Consider the following 16,520-nt stretch of genomic DNA (forward strand, 5'->3'; position numbering starts at 1 on the left):
TAAAGGGAGAAAAAGGTGTTCCCTGAGCAGGCCTGTTCGCTTGGAGCAGTGCAGTGGGATGCTCTTGTTTCTTGGGGAATACCTGGGACTTGCAAATGGGTTTATATATATATATATTGGGTTTTTTTAACGAAAGACTTGACATTTCTGTGCCTGTCTGTACCGTGGTAAAAGCCTGACTTTGAAACGAGAGAATGGTGCTGTCTGGGAGTTTGTTCCACGCGAAATGGCGGCAGCGGCCGCGGGGATGGGCGAGGAACTGACTGCTGCCCCTGCGGCCACAGCCCGCCCCAGGCGGCGGCGAGCCCGGGAGAGCCGCGGGTATTCCCTGGGGCCTCGGTGGAGGCCGAGCCCTTCCCCGGCTTGCGGAGCCGCGGCCCCGGTTCGGCGCCGGGGCAGGGGACGCGACGGGCGCGCTCGCTGCGGGGCGGGAGGGGGGTGTCCCGGCCGCGGCCCCTTTAAGACGAGAGGGGGTGGAGGGGGGGGCAGGCGCGCGCGTTGCTAGGAGACGGAGAAGGCCCGGCGACGGCGGCCGCCATTTGCCGCGGCGGTGCGGGAGATGGCGGCGGGCGCTGAGGCCGTGGGCGGACCGCCAGCCGCGGCACCTCGCCGAGGCGCTGGCGGTCCCCAGCGAGCGGCGGGACCGGGGACTCGGGATCGGGGGGGGGGGGGGGGGCCGCTATCACCCCTCCCCGTCTGAGGAGGGGGTGCGCCTGACAGGGACTGCTGCTCTGGGGGCGGGGCCTCGAGGTGGGCGGGGTCCCGCCAGCCACGCCTCCCCTGGCTGTGCGGGGGAGGGGCCTGCGCAGGCCACGCCCCCGGCGCAGCGGGGTCCGCCAGTGGCGCTGGCGGCCGGCGGGGGGGTCACCCTGGGAGCCCCCTGCGGGTCACGGCCCCAAAATAACGCCCGTGGGGCCGGCGGGATCCCTCCTGCTCCGCCCTGTGCCGAGCCCGGGCCCGCGCTCTGGGAGCTGGCGCTTGAAACCGCCGTCTCGGCAGACCGGAGCTTCGAGGGCGCCTGCGGCGCGCAGCCCCGGGGCGCCTGCTCGGGCGTCACCCCCCACGCGTGGCCGTGAGACGCGGTCGGTGCCGCGGAGAGGAAGGCGGCGGCGTGGAGTCCTTGCACGGGCTCGGAGGCCGATCCGTTTGCAGGCTGGGGCCAGCCAAGCTGTTCGTATTTTCCCCCTGGGCCGGTGCATCCCAGCCTCGGGTACTGAAGCGCTTGAGATTTGTCGGAGCTGCCGGCGTGGTTTGGATGCCCGGTTCCCTTCCAAACCCCAGAGGCAGCTTCGAAAGCCTCTGCCAAGCAGGGCCAGTGTTTCCTGCTCCTTTGGAGTTGCAAAAAGTAGCTCCAGCGTGGGAGAGGCACGTCCTGCTTTTGGCAGCTACCAGTAGCCTTCGTCTTCCTCCTTGCTGCCTCTGGTTCAAGCTTGCCAGCGTTGAGAGGCGAGCACGCACAGAGCTGGCACAAAAAAACAAGTTAATAAGCAAATGCGATGGTGAGTCTACAGGCGGTATCATGCTGGCTTAAACATAAAAGTAGATCGGTGTTTAATTAGCAAGTCTGGTTCAGCCTGGGTCCGCCCATTGTTCTGTAACATGCTTGTGCCTAACAGGCTGCTCCCACACACACCCCGAACTGCTCTGGGTGCTGGAAGTTGAGTTTACAGCCTCTTAACCTAAAATGGTTGTATTTTGGTTGGTAGGAGAACCCCGGGGATCTCCACTACGCCCTCCTCTCTCTTTCTTGTTTAGAAATCACATGCCGCACTGAGGCTGGAGTGGGGGATGAACCCAAGGACCAGGAGGAGGAGATGCTGGTGCTGGAGCAGGGCTCTTGCCCAGCAGGTTGCTGGCAGCCTCAGGCTGCAGCCGGGGCGGTGAGACAGGACTGCCCAGCCGGTTCCCTCTGTGCTTCAACAGCACACCCAGACAGGTTGTTCGTGGCAGCCTCGGGGTTGTTGGAAGAAACCAGCCAAGCCGGCAGTCCTTGCTGCAACCCAGCCACGCTTTTTCCACAGAGCTGGCCCTATGGAGCAGGGAGCGTATGGGGCCATCCCATCTCCCGCAGCACTGAGAGCAGGTGCCGGGGAAGAAGATGAACGGCTGGGTGTGCAGCGGTACTTTCCAGCCACCCTCGCAGCCTCCGGTATTGCCATACCGCTTGTCGCAGCTGTTGACGCTCTGACCATTTCGGTTTTGGCAGGATCCGGGTGTCGGAGTGAAAGGTGCAGCAGCAGCAAGAACTGTGCCTAGTGCGAGTGCTGGAAAAGAGGGCGAGGAAAGCTTTGAAGCGGTTATATGAGTCGTTGCCCTAAACCTGCCTTGCACCCACTGCCAGGTTAGCAGGACCTGTAGGCAGTAGTGCAAAGACTTTTCCTTTCGTGCCCAGGGAGAGCTGCAGTGATCCTCCCTGAGCTGATTATTTTACCTTACCCAGAGCTTCACCAGTGCCTGCAGCCCATTGTTCCCCTTGTACCTTCTCCGACCTTCCTCCTCTCCCCCAGTAGTGGTACCCTGGATGCACCAAAGGCATCGGCAAGGCACCCCGGGGAGGCTCAGCTGGACAACGGTGACCCCAGGCTGGACCAACCTCCCTTTCCCACCAGCTACCAGCGGCCCTGGGACGGTGGGCACGACCCCTCGGTGGAGGAGGGGGAACGAAACACTGTCTCTCTGGGATCTGGACTGGCTGGGGACAGCTCAGTCCCAGGGGGAACTGTGTCCCCTCTCCCGCTGTGGGTCTGTATGTCCCCCCCGGCACCGCAAATCCAGCAGTGGGCAGGGGCTGCAGGAAGGTCCCTGCAGTGCTCCTGGCTGGGCTGTGCTGGGGCTGGAGCCAGCAGTGACTCAGCAGGCGCCCGCCGGGCTGCCCTGCTGTGAGCCCGCGCTGCCGGGAGCCAGGCACGGCGGGCTCGGGGATGCTCCTGGCCAGCCCCAGGCTGAGAGCTGGACCCCCCCTCGCATGGGGACCATAGGGTGGTTGCAGCACCCAAGCAGCAGCCCAAGGTTTTGGGGTGCAGCGTGCCATCCAGGAGCTCCTCCCCTGGCAGCTGCATCCCACTGGCTCCCTGCAAAGCCGGGTTGTAGGGATTTGGGGATTTGAAATCCCCACACACACTGTCTTGCACAAAGCCACCACGCTGGCCGGTGCCACCCACGGCAGGTCTCCTCCGCTCCCCATGGGCACAAATGCGACCTGCAAGCACAGCCCTGCTCAGCAGCGAAGGGTTAAAAGTGCCAGGCCAGCTATCAGGGAAGCTTTCCTCTCCTTTTCCTTGCCAAGGTTTAAATTTAGTCCCTGCATGAACCCAGAGAACTTGGGCATCAGGTTGCTCCAGGGCTGGCACTGCTGGGGAGCACCTGCTGCCATTGCTTCACTGCAAAAATCCCCCCCGAAAGCCGGGACTGAGCTCCACTGGTGGTGGTTAGGGCCAGCAAGCTGCGGAGACCCTCGTGCCGTGCCATGCCAAGCGCCCCGACCGCTTGCTTTGGGTCCCTGAAAAAAGGCAAATAATAGCCATCCATCGTTTGGCTCTTGTGAGTCCTGGAGGTGCTCGGTGCCTGGTTTGATTTCAAGCCTTGCATTTGCTCCTGACTGCTTGCGATGAGTTCTGGGGGAGCTGCTGCTTGGGGCAGGGTGGTTTTGGGGGGAGCCCCCAGGATGGGGACACGCCGTCTGTGCAGCGAGGCGGGCAGAGGCACCAGGAAAGGAGCCATTGCAGGGACGGAGCAGCAGCCTGGGGTCTGGCCGTGCCCTCTGCACAGGGGTGGGATGTCCCTAGAGGGGTCTGCGGGTTCCCCAGCTCCAGGGCAGCCCGGCCCGCTGCGCCGGGGCCCACGGCCCCGGTACATCTGTGGGGCACAGGGATGCCCCAGCACATCGCCGGCAGGTTTGGGGAGCAGTGGCGTCGGGCGAGGGGGCAGGGGACGGTGCTGGCAGCCCCCCGGCAGACCCCTGAGGCCGGGGGCGGTGGTGGCATCCCTGCAACGTGCTTGGCATTGCCTCCCCTGGGCTGGCGCTCGCTGACGTCCATGTGATCGAGGGGCTGCTCCATCCTGCCGCTGGGTCCAGCCGCCGTGACGGCGAGGGAGCCAGAAGGTCGAGCCAGCGTCCCTGGGAGAGAGTCCCCGGCACCGAGAAGGGTCCCCCGGCACCAGCTGGCAACCCTGAGGGTCATCCCTGCCGCGATGCCCCGCGGGAAGAGGGACCCCGTCCTGCTCTCCCACGCCGAGCTGCCCGGCGCCGACGACGAGGGTCCCCGCAGCGGCGGCGAGGGCCGGCGGTCCACGTCGGAGGAGGAGGGCCACCTCCCCTGCCTCCCCCGTGACGACCTCGCCAAGAGCATGTCCGGCTCTTCCGTCTCCTCTTACCACTCCGCCCTGTGCTCGGAGGGGACGGAGACCTTCAAGGACTGCCTGGAGTTTCTGGACGAGGAGGGGACGCCCACCTGGGACACGGGGCGACGGGGTGGCCGTGCCGAGGGGGCTGCCCCGGGGCGCTGGGCTCCGACGGGGGCCCCCGGCGTCCCCCCGCCGCCCGGCCCCCTCGCCCGCCCGCAGCGGGCTCAGCTGTCCCTCGCGGCTAAGAATAGCCCGGGGCAGGGGGGCAGGATGGGTCCCCTCGGCGGGGCCCGGCAGCCCGTCGCTGCCACCGCCGCCGCCGCCGGCGGGGAGCCGGCTCTGCCCCGGCAGCCTGGGGGGATGCTCGGCGGGGCACCCAGCGATTCGGACGAGGTGGACGGCGAGGTGCGGGCGCTGACGGCCAGAGCTTTCCGCAGCCTCTCGGGTCTCCCCGGCGCTCGCCTCGACATGTGCAGCTCCCACACCTCCTCCAGCCTTTCCAACTCGCTGTCGGAGGACAGCGGGCGGCCGCGGCGGTGGCCGGCGGCGGCTGGCGGCGAGCCCCGGGGCACGGCGGCAGCCGTCCACGGCGGGGTGGGCTGGCCCTTCCCGGTCGGCGTGGACGGGGAGCTGCTGGGCTTGCTGAGTAAGGAGCAGTTTGAGTGCGTGGACGTGGAGCTGGAGAGCGGCGAGGCAAGGAAGGGCCATTGCAAGAAGAGGACCGTCCCCAAGCGCCAGATCCTGCTGAAGAGGAAGGAGAGGAAGGAGACGGGTTTCGGCCCCTGGGGGGATGGCCCGGCCCCCCAACCCCTGTCCCCCGCCAGGAAGGAGCCCCTCAGCAAGGGCAGGGCTGTCGGAGAGGACTTCAGGCTCAACTACAAGCAGTTTGTGAAGACAGCCTCCCTGGATGCTGACGCCGGCAAGACCAGAGCAGCCTCTTGCCTGGTGAAAAATGTCCTCGCCAAGAAAATGCAGTACGAGCAGAGGATCAAGATGGAGCAGAAGGGGCTGCGGGGCAGCTCGACTTCCTCGGGGCCGTCCTCTGCTGGCACCGACCTGCCGGGGGACGGCTTGGAGGGCAAGTCCAGCTCGCTCTCCCGCTCGGACTGCAGCTTCTCGGCCGAGGAGCTGCGGGGCGGGGGGATGCCGCTGGCCGCAGTGGCCACGGTGGCCGTGGGGGATGCCACCGCCACCACCACCCATCCCGCCAAGGGGGTGGTGCTGAGCGAGGCAACGAGGGAGAGCGTCTGCAAGCTGAAGACAACCTTCAACGAACTCAACCAGAGGATGAAGTACCAGGAGGTGCTGGAGGGCCACCGGCTGCCCGGTGCCACCAAGGAGCCAGCATCGGAGAGGACCAGCTACCGGCGAGCGCGCGCCTTGTTCGAAGCCCACCCCGGGGTGGGGAAGGCGCTGGACGTTGCCCCCAGATTTGAGAGAGCGCTGAAGCCGTGGCCCAGCTTGAAGCAGCGAGCCATCCACCCCAGCCACCCCCAAACCCTCCCCTTCGAGGCCGACAGCCGGGTGCTCCCCGCCGCGCCACCGTGCCGCCTCTTCACCTCCCGGGCGCAGGAGGTGAGGCTGGTGCCATGGAGTCGGCAGGAGGAGAAGCCGCTGTCAGCGCCCTGCCAGCCGCCAAGCCCCGGCACCCCAGCCCGGGGGTCCACGCCGGCCACCCCCCCCGAGCCAGAAGAGAAGGGGAAGGTGCGCATCCCGCAGCCCCGGGACGTGCGCAAGCTGGTGAAGAGCAGCTACAGCCTCTGCTTCGGGACCGTCGGCGCATCCCGTGGCACCGCAGCACCGGCGAGCGGCAGGGAGCCGCCACCGGCCACCCCGCTTGTCATCCACTGCACCTCGGTCTGCCGGCGGGAGCCAGCGACGGAGCCGGGGGACGAGGAGGCGCTGGCGGCTGCCGGCCAAAAGCCAGCCGCGGCGTGTGCCGAGGACCCCGCAAAGCTCCCCGGCGGCCGGCCCTCGCCCACCCGGGGCTCCCCCGTCCACATCACGAGGGTCCAGGCCACACGGAGGGGGTCGGCTACCGTGGAGGGGCCGCCAGCATCCCCCCCGCGCCGGGAGCGGAGCGAGCTCAGGGTGCCGCCACGGGCAGCGGTGGCTGAGGGGGTGCCACATGTGGAGACCCACCTCCACGTCCTGGTGGGCCGGCGGTCCCCAGCAGCAGCCAGGGAGGGCTCCCCGTCTCAGAGCAGCGCACTGCTGCGGACAGAGAAGACCGTTCTCCTCCCACCACCGCCGCCAAGTCCCACGGAGGGAAAGGAGGGACGCGGCCGTGGCGGCACGGGAGAGCTCCACGCTGCCGAGGGGCCTGAGTCAACGGTGCAGCGGCACGGCAGCAGCGACAGCGGGGACCCCCAAGCCGGACCCCTGGCTGGCAGCAGCGCATACCCACAGCCTGTGAAACCGGCAGCGGGAAGCGTGCCAGAGCCGCCCGCAAGCGAGCAGAGGCAGAAGCAGCCAGGCAGCCGGACGGTGTCCGCGGGGAGCGGCGGTTCCGTTGGTGGCACCGGCCCTGCTGCCCCGTTTCGAGCTGGGGAGGGCGGCGAAGGTCCCTCTGGCCGGCTGCCGGAGAGGAGGGAGGCCTGGGAACATTTACCGAATTGGCCGGCAGCCACCGAGCCATACATTCCTGCTGCCCTGGCAGAGAACTCCAACTACTTAGCAATTCCTGTGAAAGCCCCCAAATCCTCTCCGATGCCAAAGCTGCCCTCAGCCCCCAACCCAGCCGGCGCATCCTTTGGGACCCCTTCGGTCCCCAACCCAGCCAGCACGTCCTTTGGGACCCCTTTGGTCCCCAACCCAGCCAGCACATCCTTTGGGACCCCTTCAGTTCCCAACCCAGCCAGTGTGTCCTTTAGGACCCCTTTGGTCCCCAACCCGGCCAGCACGTCCTTTGGGACCCCTTTGGTCCCCAACCCAGCCAGCATGTCCTTTGGGACCCCTGCAGTCCCCAACCCGGCCAGCACATCCTTTGGGACCCCTGAAGTCCCCAACCCAGCCAGTGTGTCCTTTGGGACCCCTGCAGTCCCCAACCCAGCCAGCACATCCTTTGGGACCCCTGCAGTCCCCAACCCAGCCAGTGTGTCCTTTGGGACCCCTGCAGTCCCCAACCCAGCCAGCACATCCTTCGGGACCCCTGCAGTCCCCAACCCAGCTAGTGTGTCCTTTGGGACCCCTGCAGTCCCCAACCCAGCCAGCACGTCCTTTGGGACCCCTGCAGTCCCCAATCTGGCCAGCACGTCCTCTGGGACCCCTGCAGCCCCCAACCCAGCCAGCGCATACTTTGGGACTCCCTTGGTCCCCAACCTAGCTAGCACAACCTTTGGGACCCCCACAGTCCCCAATATGACCAACTCATCCTTTGGCTTCCCATTAGCCTCCAGCCTGGCTAGCACATCATTTGGGACTCCCTTGGTCTCCAACTCCACCAACAAGTCTTTCGGGACCCCCTTGATCCCTTACACAGCCAGTGCGTCCTTTGGGACCCCCTTGGTCCCCAACCTGTGCGGCACAGCCTTTGGGACCCCCTCGGTCCCCAATCCATCCAGCGAATCCTTTGGGACCCCCTCAGTCCCTAATCTGGCCAACTCGTCACTCGGGATCCCCTTGGCCCCCAACCCAGCCAGCTCATCCTTTCGGTCCCCCTTGGTTACCAACCGAGTCCCCACTTCCCTTGGGCACCCATCAGTCTCCAGCGTGGCCAGCTCATCCTTTGGATCCCCTTTGGTCCCCAACCCAGCCAGCGCTCCACTGGGGACTGGTGCGTGTCCGTTGCCTGGTGGGGAAGCGCCCTGGAGCAAACCCGGCCCCAAGCCCACCCTGCCCCAGCCCCCCGAGGGCCCAGCTGCTGCAGAGCGTCCGGTGCTGCTGCCCCCAGCCCAGCCCCAGCCTCGCCTCGAGGATGCTCCCCATTTCCTAAGGAGGACCGACGGTGCCTCGCCGAGCAGCAAGAGCACACCAAGCCCCACCAAGCCCTTCGCCCCCCACCTGCCCGTGCACCGGAGGATGCTTGTCGATCCCGACAGTGGGAAATGCTACTACATGGAGCCACCACGGCAGCCCCAGCTGAAAACGCTCTACGACCCTGAGACCGGGCAGTACCTGGAGGTGCTCATCCCACCGGTGGCATCGCACACCGGGCTCTACCAGGCTCCTTTCAACCCCTTGGTCATGGCCCCAGGGGTCTATGGCCCACCCTACCTGCCCTACGGTGGTTTCCCGGGGCTCCTGGCACCCTCCGCACTCTCTCCGGCACACCCTGACCTGCCAGCTGCCGAAAACCCCAGCTTCTCTGGGACCTTCAGCTCTGCTCCCAAGGGTGAGGGGCCGCCCACTGCCGGGGGTCCCGACTGTGGATACCTGGAGAGCCTGTACTACATCCCCACGGGGATGCGGGCCAGCCCTGGCCCCAGCCCTGGCCAGGCCCCTGCCCGTGCCAGCCCTGCCGGGGCCGAGAAGGGACCGCTGCTCCAGATGTGACGGTCCTTGGCCGGGGATGGACCCACGTGGCACGTCCCTTCCCGAGCAGCTGGGCTGTAACCCCCCAGTCGGCATCAACCCTGGTACGGGAGAGACCCCCGCTCGTGGCTGAGCCGGCGAAGTGCCGAGAGGTAACAGGCATCGGTTGGACCTCACCAGCTCCTCGTGGGAACGGGGAGAAAAAGGATATTTTCCAATGCGACCACCTGGCAGTCCCTGAGGGGGGCCTGAAGTTATGGGCCCCAGCCGGCAAAGGGACCAGATGCACGGCCCCCACTTTCCCCTGTACTGTGGGTCCCATCCTGAGGGCAACCCGGGCTGGTCGGCACAGGGGGACTATGGCCTGGCCACCGCCAGCCCCCTGCCCACAGCCACAGCTGCAGCACGGACTCCCTGAAATAGTAATAAAAATGCTGAGACAGCACTAAACCCTGTGTATTCATCCTGCATTTGTGTAGTCTGTAAAGGGGGAGGGGGGTGCGAGGGGCTCCTGCAGCCCCTCTAGGGGAGCTGAGGGGCTGAGGCACTTGGACCCCACAGTCCGTCTGTCTGTCCTGGAGTGTCGACCAGATGCATCCCAGTCTCTGGGAGTAGGAGCGGGCTCCACAGTCATTAGGAAGCCCTGAACCCCAGCCCTCGAACACCAAACCCCAGCCCTGACCCCCAAACTCCCACCCCAGCCCCAGCCCAGGTAGGTCCACACCATCCCAGGGAGGATTTGAGCCAAGGAGGAGGGGTCGGGCGCTACGGGACTGAATATCACCGAAAACCTCCCGGAGAGGGGACATTCGGTCGGGGAACACCCCACATGCACCCCCTCCCACCCCCTGCCCCAACACCCTGGGGATGGACGGGGCTGCGTCAGCCGGATGCAGGTGCGTCGGCTGCGCATCAGTGCCCACTCGCCAGCCCCGGGGGGGTTTATAGCCGCCCCGTGCCTCCGCCCCAGCACTTTCGGCATCGTGGCAGGATGCGGCCGGCACTGGCGGCGTGGCTGGCCCTGAGCCTGCTGGTAGGAACAGGGGCTGAGGATATGTGCGGGGGCCCCCCTGCCGCCCCAGCCCACTCCATCTCTGCACCCCGGCTCAGCCCCGAGGAGCGGCTCTCGCCCCACATGCCCGAATCCCTGCACTGCGACGCCTGCTACGCCATCGCCTTCCAGGTGGGGATTGGGGAGACAGCACCCCAAAACCGGGGGTGAGAGCCCTCACAGGGATGCTCCAGCCTGGGGACATGCCGTCGGCTCCCCCCGGGGCACGCCGCTGATTGCTGCCCCCCTCTGGCACCCCAAAAAAGCCCTTTGGGGCCAGCAAGCCCCCTGGCAGCTACTCATGGCCTCACCCCCACCCCCCCACCCCCCCCCCCCACCCCCCCCCCGTGCAAAAGTACTTCAGCTGCTGGGGCCGTGAGCAAGGGGTGTGTGGACCCCATCCCTGCTTGGGAGCGGGGTCATGGCAGGGCTGCTGCCCTCACTGGCCAGTTTCTGCCCTTTTTCACCCCAGATTGAGGAGCAGCTGCGCAGGGCAGAGGGGAAGGTGGGCAGGAAGGCGCTGAGCGAGTCTGACTACGTGGAGGTGCTGGAGAGGAGCTGCTCGCAGGGCTGGGAGAGGTAAGCGGGGTGTCCCCCGGGGATCGGGGTGTCCCCCGGGGATGGGGGTGTCCCCAGGGATGGGGATGTCCCCAGGGATGGGGATATCCCCGAGATGGGGGTGTCCCCGGGGATAGGGGTGTCCCCAACCCCTCCCTCTCCCCACAGCTACGGGGTGCAGGAGCTGGATGGGGAGAAGCGGCTGGCGGGGCCGGGGCTGCCGAGACAGGAGCCCATGAGCGTGATGGTGATGGGGGGACCCTGGCCAGGCAGGTAAGTTGGCAATGAGGGGGGGGTGCCGGGCGCTGTCCCCTGGCCGCCGTGGCAGGGGGACGTGGTGTGACCCGCAGCCGGCTCCTTGCAGGCTGTCCAAGATGTGCCTCAGCTACGTGGGCGAGCAGGGAGAAGCGCAGATCTACGGCGCGCACCGTCGGGGCCCGGCCGCCCTTCGGGAGCTGCTCTGCCATGGGGAGAAGGGGGCCTGCACCGGCAGCAAAGCCGGGGGGCCGGTCCCACCCAAGGCGCTGCAGAACGAGCTGTAGCCCTGGCGCAGTTAATGCTTAATGCCCCGGCGACCTTCGGAGCCGACTTCGTCCCCAGCGAGAGCCGAAAGCGTGCTGGGAGGTGGGCGCCTTCCCGGCGTCGCCCATCGCCGGCGTGACCGTCCCTCGACACCCAGCCTGGCTGTGCTGGGAGGATGCTGGTGGCAGCCGGTGCCCCGTGCCACCGGACCCCCCGCGAGCCGGGAATTACTCTGTAACCCACCGGCAATAATGTTTTACCGATGCGGTGTTCACGGTGGGAGTGCCCCGGCCCGGCCGGTGGTGCCAGCCCTAATTAAAGCAGTTAATAGCTGATCCGTCCCCACGGCAGCGCTCCCCGTTTCACAACCGACAGCCAATGGCCGCCTTCCAGCCCGCCACCCCGCGCCACGGCCCGGGTGGTGACTAAAGTCCTTCCCACAGCCATAAAACGCCCCGTGCAGCGACATCGCCGCCGGGGCCGCATCGCCGGAGGATGGGGACCCGCTCGGGAGACCTGGCTCAGCCCCAGGTGAACGCAGCCTCCGTCCCTGTCCCCATCCCCTCCTTGGCCGTATCCTGGGGCAGTGGGGAGGGAGGGGGGTGACTGGGGGTCCGGACCCCGACGATGGCCACCTCGGGGCTGTGGTGGCCAGCCGGTGCTGGCAAAGGATGGGGGTGAGTTTGGGGACTGTGGCGAAGCCCAGGACCAAGGGGACGTGCTGGGATGCTGCAGCTGGGACTGGCTGTGCCATCCTTCCCGGCAGCCGCAGGGTGCTCCGGGCACCCCAGGGCCAGCGGGGACTCCCCTCCACCCTCCCCTGGGGACAAACCATCATGTAGGGACCGGTGGGTTTTGGAGCCCAGACCCCTCTTGGGGGTCAGAGCGGGTGCCGGGTGCGGCTGACCAGCCACGCGTGCCAAGCTGTGGCCCTGGGGCAAAGCCCAGCCCTGTTCCCATGGGACACCCGGGACAACGCTGACCTGGCTCCTGCCTTGCCCTCACTGCCAGAATGGGAACTCGGTTCTCGCTCCTGCCGGTCCCCCGTGTCCCCCCGGGAAGGAGATGCCTGCGGCAGGCAGGGTGAGTACCGGGGCACCCCCCTGGGCAGCATGGCGCCCACCCCAAATCTTGCTGTAACACACCATCGGATGGAGACCGGCCGGCCTGGACCCCTCCCCATCCCTGAGGGCATGGGGGGGGTCCCTTGGGGCAGTCTATGCCATCCATGGGGACGGTGCGGGGTGTCCCTGCCCCCCCCGTCCCCAGCCCCAAAGGCGAGCCAGGGCTGAGCTGTGCCACCACACGCCAGGACCCCGGGGCGGGCACCGTGCCCCCCCGGCCAGAGGTGGACATGCTGTACAGGATCGAGGACGTGCCCCCCTGGTACCTCTGCATCCTGCTCGGTTTCCAGGTACGGCCTGGAAGGGGGTAACCCCCATCAGCAGAGCCTCAGCCCCTGCTCCCCGTGGTATGGGGTACCCCAGCCCGGCTGAGTCCCCCCTCCCTCGCCCCCCCCCCAGCACTACCTGACCTGCTTCAGCGGCACCATCGCCGTCCCCTTCCTGCTGGCCGAGAGCCTGTGCGTGGGCAAGGACCAGCTCACCGTCAGCTACCTCATCGGCACCATCTTCACCTGCGTCGGTATCACCACCCTCATCCAGACCACCGTGGGCATCAGGTAGAGCCGCCGCCCTGGCGGGGACCCCCCACTGCCCATCCCCAGGCCGCAGGGTGCAGGCGTCCCCTCTCATCCCATTTCCCCCCCTCCCAGGCTGCCCCTCTTCCAGGCGAGCGCGCTGGCCTTCCTCGTCCCCGCCAAGTCCATCCTGGCCCTGGAGAAGTGGCGATGCCCGCCTGAAGGTGAGGGCTGAGGGGGTGCAAGGAAGGGGGGGTGGGGGGGGTGGGGTGTTGTCCAGCTGCTCCCCCCCCCCGCACCCAGGGACCACCTCACCTCCCCTCCATCCCCAGAGCAGATCTACGGCAACTGGACTCTGCCGCTTAACACCTCCCACGTCTGGCAGCCCCGCATGCGAGAGGTACACCCCACCACCGCCCCAGGGGACCCCAAAATCCTCGGCGGGCTACTGACCCCCCCCCCCCCTCTCCTCCATGCCCTGCAGATCCAGGGGGCCATCGTGGTGTCCAGCCTGGTGGAGGTGGCCATCGGGTTGCTGGGGCTCCCCGGGGCGCTGCTCAGCTACATCGGGCCGCTGACTGTCACCCCCACCGTCTCCCTCATCGGGCTCTCCGTCTTCCAGGCGGCCGGCGAGCGGGCCGGCTCCCACTGGGGCATCGCCGCGCTGTACGGCACGGGGACGGGGGGGGACAAGGGGGTTGGGGTGTCCACCGTGGAGCCAGGAGGATGCCAGGGGCATGAAGGACCTCGTGTCTTTCTCCTCTCCTCCCCACCCCAGGACCATCTTCTTGATTGTCCTGTTTGCCCAGTACCTGCGGCATGTCAACATCTGCCTGCCCGGCTACCGGCGGGGCAGCGGCTTCGTCCTGCTCCGCGTCCAGATCTTCAAGATGTTCCCGGTAGGGACCGTACAGGAGCTGCCGGGTCCTGGGGCATCCCAAAAATCCCCCCTTTTTCCACACATGGATTTGCAAGCAATGCCGAGTGTGTCCCCGGTCTCTGCCCCCGCAGATCATCCTGGCCATCATGGTGGTGTGGTTGCTCTGCTACGTGCTGACGTGCACCGGCGTCTTCCCCAGCCGGCCCGAGGCGTATGGCTACAAGGCCAGGACGGACGCCCGGGGGGAGATCCTGTCCGTGGCACCCTGGTTTCGGGTCCCCTACCCCTGTGAGTGCCAGGCGGCCCCATGGCACCCAGGTCCTGCCAATACCCCTTTGCCCTGGGGGAGGCAAGGACCTGGCACGGCATCACCAGGGTTGGGAAGCGCCCGGGGGGGGGGCCCAAAGCGGCACTGGTGAGGGGCTGGGTGCCCCCACCCTGACACCCCGCTCTGCCCACCCCCCCGGGCAGGCCAGTGGGGTCTGCCCACAGTGACCTCGGCAGCCGTGCTGGGCATGTTCAGCGCCACGCTGGCGGGCATCATCGAGTCCATCGGGGACTACTACTCCTGCGCCCGGCTGGCGGGAGCCCCCGCTCCCCCCGTGCATGCCATTAACAGGTAGAGCCAGCCGGCCAGCCTCACGCCGGTACCCTGCCCGTGCCGTGGCATCCCTGGGGACCGGGCAGGGATGCTGCGGGAGAGCGGTGGTGGAGACCAGCCCGTGCGCGTTGGTCCCCAGAGGCATTTTCACCGAAGGCATCTCCTGCATCATCGCGGGGCTGTTGGGAACTGGCAACGGCTCCACCTCCTCCAGCCCCAACATCGGCGTCTTGGGCATCACGAAGGTACCGGGACCGGGCAGGGGTCCTGGCTCAGCCGGGGCGGGGGGAACGACAGGCGCCATCACCCACTGCTGGTCTTTTCGTGCAGGTGGGGAGCAGGAGGGTGATACAGTACGGGGCCGGGATCATGCTCGTGTTGGGGACCATCGGAAAGTTCACGGCGCTGTTCGCCTCTCTGCCCGACCCCATCCTCGGCGGGATGTTCTGCACCTTATTCGGTAACCTCGCCGCAGCCGCCTCTCAAACCCGGAGTGCTGTTATCGCCAGCCCTGGGCCATTTCCCCAGAGATTTGGGGGCTGGCGAGCTCAAGGGATGCAGGACGGGCTTTGAGGTTTCGGGTTGAACCACACCTGCATTTGAACGCCCCTCGCTGCCTTCGCGGGCAGCCCACCCCAATGCCCGGCTCCCAGCCGGCAGCAGCAGCGTGGGCATCTCTGCCTGCCTGCAACGCAGCCGCCGTCTCTGCTGGCAGGCATGATCACGGCTGTCGGCCTCTCCAACCTGCAGTTCGTCGACATGAACTCCTCCCGCAATCTCTTCGTGCTGGGCTTTGCCATGTTTTTTGGGCTGACGCTGCCAAACTACCTGGATTCCCAACCCAAGGCCATTAACACAGGTACCCACCTGCCATGAAAAGCCCCAATTTTGGGTGTTTAGGGAGAGAGGAGGGCAGAGCTCACGGTCACTTGCCCACCCCTGGCAAGCAGCTATTAATTGGGCAAATCCAGCTTATCTCACAGGCACCGGCTCAGTCCCCGTGCTCTCGCAGGTGTCCCCGAGCTGGACCAGATACTGACGGTGCTGCTAACAACAGAGATGTTCGTCGGGGGGACCATCGCCTTCATCCTGGACAACACCATCCCGGGTATTTAAAGCAGTCGGAGCCAGGGGGAGGAAGCGGGGGGGTGGCATTGGAGGCAGATTCATTTGAGCTGCAAGAGGGGATGGCAGGGTGAGGGGGGGGCTGATGCTGGGCATCCCCGCTGTGGGCGGGCAGGCACCGGGGGTCTCAGCTGACACGGTGCCGGCTGCCGCAGGGACGCAGGAGGAGCGAGGGCTGGTGCAGTGGAAGGCGGGCGCGCACTCAGACAGCACGGCGAGAGCCAGCTTGAGGAGCTATGACTTCCCTTTTGGGATGAGCGTGGTGAGGAGGAGCCGGTGGTTGAAGCGTGTGCCCATCTGCCCGGTGTTCACGGGGTTTAAGGCCCGGGCGCGGGGCAGCAACGACGACGTGGCGGCCGCAGACGTGCAGGGTACGGCGGACGGGCTCTCTGTGTGCACGAAGGTCTGAGCGAGGGGAGGGATCACACCCCGGCGCCAGAGAAGCCGAGCTGAGCTCCCGCGGGTGCTGTCGGTGTTCGTTAGCACCCACCAAGTCCAAAGCCAAGGCTTCTGGTGCTCGTCTTGAACACAGGGCTAGGGAAACTCCAAGTTGCCTTTCAGGGACATCCCGAGCTCCTGGGGTACAGGCCTGGGGACCACCACCTCCCATGTCATTGCTTCACCTCAAGCTTTAGCTGGTTGAGACTCATTCAGCACTTGCTGAAGCTCGTTAGCTACCATCAGAGATGGCCGGAGCCACAAACTCCCACCTGGGGCCACAGATTTTCATGCTGTGCCCTCAGCTTCAGCAGGGCTACCCGGCAGCTGAAGCGGGCTCTGTGTGGGTACAGTATCCAGACCAGCATTAGGATGCCCATTTTAAGATCATACATTAAAAATAATAAAATAAACAATGCAAGCCCACTTGCCCTACCAGTGTCTTTGCTGCGTCCTGCACCGTCCCCTCGTCCCTTCTGCGTTGCAAAGGCTTCAGCTGCTTTCCACGCTCCCTCCCGGGCTGCCCACCGCGGAGACACACGATTTTGTCCAGCTCTAGCAACCGCGTGTGCGGTGGGCTTCTGCCCGAAACCCGGTGCAGCGGGAGGGGTGGTTGAGCACGAGCCCTTGGCAAACCTGTCCTGCTCCGGGGAGCACCAGACAGACGGCTTTATCCCGGCCGCTCCAGCGAAGCGCTGCCTCATGCAGCCGGTTGGTTTTCAGCAGCAGGCACACAGGGCATCCAACGGCCTCACTGCAATGGCTGACAGAGTCAAGCCCATTTCTGGGCTTGGGTTTAGCACTAAAATCGAAAAGCTGAAGCCAGCATTGCATGACCCTGTCACGGTCGGTCCACACCAGCGTGGTGGCACAGCCATGCACTTGCTCC

At 66.5% G+C, this 16,520-nt stretch overlaps 3 protein-coding genes across 3 annotated transcripts; all 3 read left to right on the forward strand.

Moving 5' to 3' along the window:
• Window positions 1–873: 873 nt before the first annotated feature.
• Window positions 874–9,280, forward strand: PROB1 (proline rich basic protein 1). The gene has a single exon (XM_069772260.1). It carries the CDS (start codon window positions 4,192–4,194, stop codon window positions 8,836–8,838), a length of 4,647 nt encoding a protein of 1,548 aa, XP_069628361.1. The 5' UTR covers window positions 874–4,191; the 3' UTR covers window positions 8,839–9,280.
• Window positions 9,281–9,807: 527 nt separating this feature from the next.
• On the forward strand, window positions 9,808–11,283 carry MZB1 (marginal zone B and B1 cell specific protein). The gene is made up of 4 exons (XM_069772261.1): window positions 9,808–10,000; window positions 10,341–10,447; window positions 10,595–10,699; window positions 10,791–11,283. Exons 1-4 carry the CDS (start codon window positions 9,809–9,811, stop codon window positions 10,966–10,968), a joined length of 582 nt encoding a protein of 193 aa, XP_069628362.1. The 5' UTR covers window position 9,808; the 3' UTR covers window positions 10,969–11,283.
• A 160-nt stretch (window positions 11,284–11,443) lies between these two features.
• SLC23A1 (solute carrier family 23 member 1) lies at window positions 11,444–16,051 on the forward strand. Its single transcript, XM_069773157.1, has 15 exons — window positions 11,444–11,479; window positions 11,960–12,031; window positions 12,261–12,362; window positions 12,472–12,629; window positions 12,723–12,811; window positions 12,920–12,987; window positions 13,072–13,253; window positions 13,366–13,486; window positions 13,599–13,755; window positions 13,939–14,086; window positions 14,208–14,313; window positions 14,399–14,528; window positions 14,784–14,927; window positions 15,081–15,176; window positions 15,349–16,051. The coding sequence occupies exons 1-15, from the start codon at window positions 11,444–11,446 to the stop codon at window positions 15,600–15,602; spliced, it is 1,863 nt and encodes a 620-aa protein (XP_069629258.1). The 3' UTR covers window positions 15,603–16,051.
• The last annotated feature ends 469 nt before the right edge of the window (window positions 16,052–16,520 follow it).

The sequence above is a fragment of the Haliaeetus albicilla genome, chromosome 27 (genome assembly GCF_947461875.1).
Source record: "Haliaeetus albicilla chromosome 27, bHalAlb1.1, whole genome shotgun sequence".
NCBI lineage: Eukaryota > Metazoa > Chordata > Aves > Accipitriformes > Accipitridae > Haliaeetus > Haliaeetus albicilla.

Coding starts and splice junctions, on each gene's coding strand:
- MZB1 (XM_069772261.1), top strand. CDS start 9,809: ATGCGGCCGGCACTGGCGGCGTGGCTGGCCCTGAGCCTGCTGGTAGGA. Junction 10,448..10,594: donor TGCTCGCAGGGCTGGGAGAG/GTAAGCGGGGTG, acceptor CTCTCCCCACAG/CTACGGGGTGCAGGAGCTGG. Junction 10,700..10,790: donor GGGGGACCCTGGCCAGGCAG/GTAAGTTGGCAA, acceptor GGCTCCTTGCAG/GCTGTCCAAGATGTGCCTCA.
- PROB1 (XM_069772260.1), top strand. CDS start 4,192: ATGCCCCGCGGGAAGAGGGACCCCGTCCTGCTCTCCCACGCCGAGCTG.
- SLC23A1 (XM_069773157.1), top strand. CDS start 11,444: ATGGGGACCCGCTCGGGAGACCTGGCTCAGCCCCAG. Junction 12,032..12,260: donor AGATGCCTGCGGCAGGCAGG/GTGAGTACCGGG, acceptor ACCACACGCCAG/GACCCCGGGGCGGGCACCGT. Junction 13,756..13,938: donor GTTTCGGGTCCCCTACCCCT/GTGAGTGCCAGG, acceptor CCCCCCGGGCAG/GCCAGTGGGGTCTGCCCACA.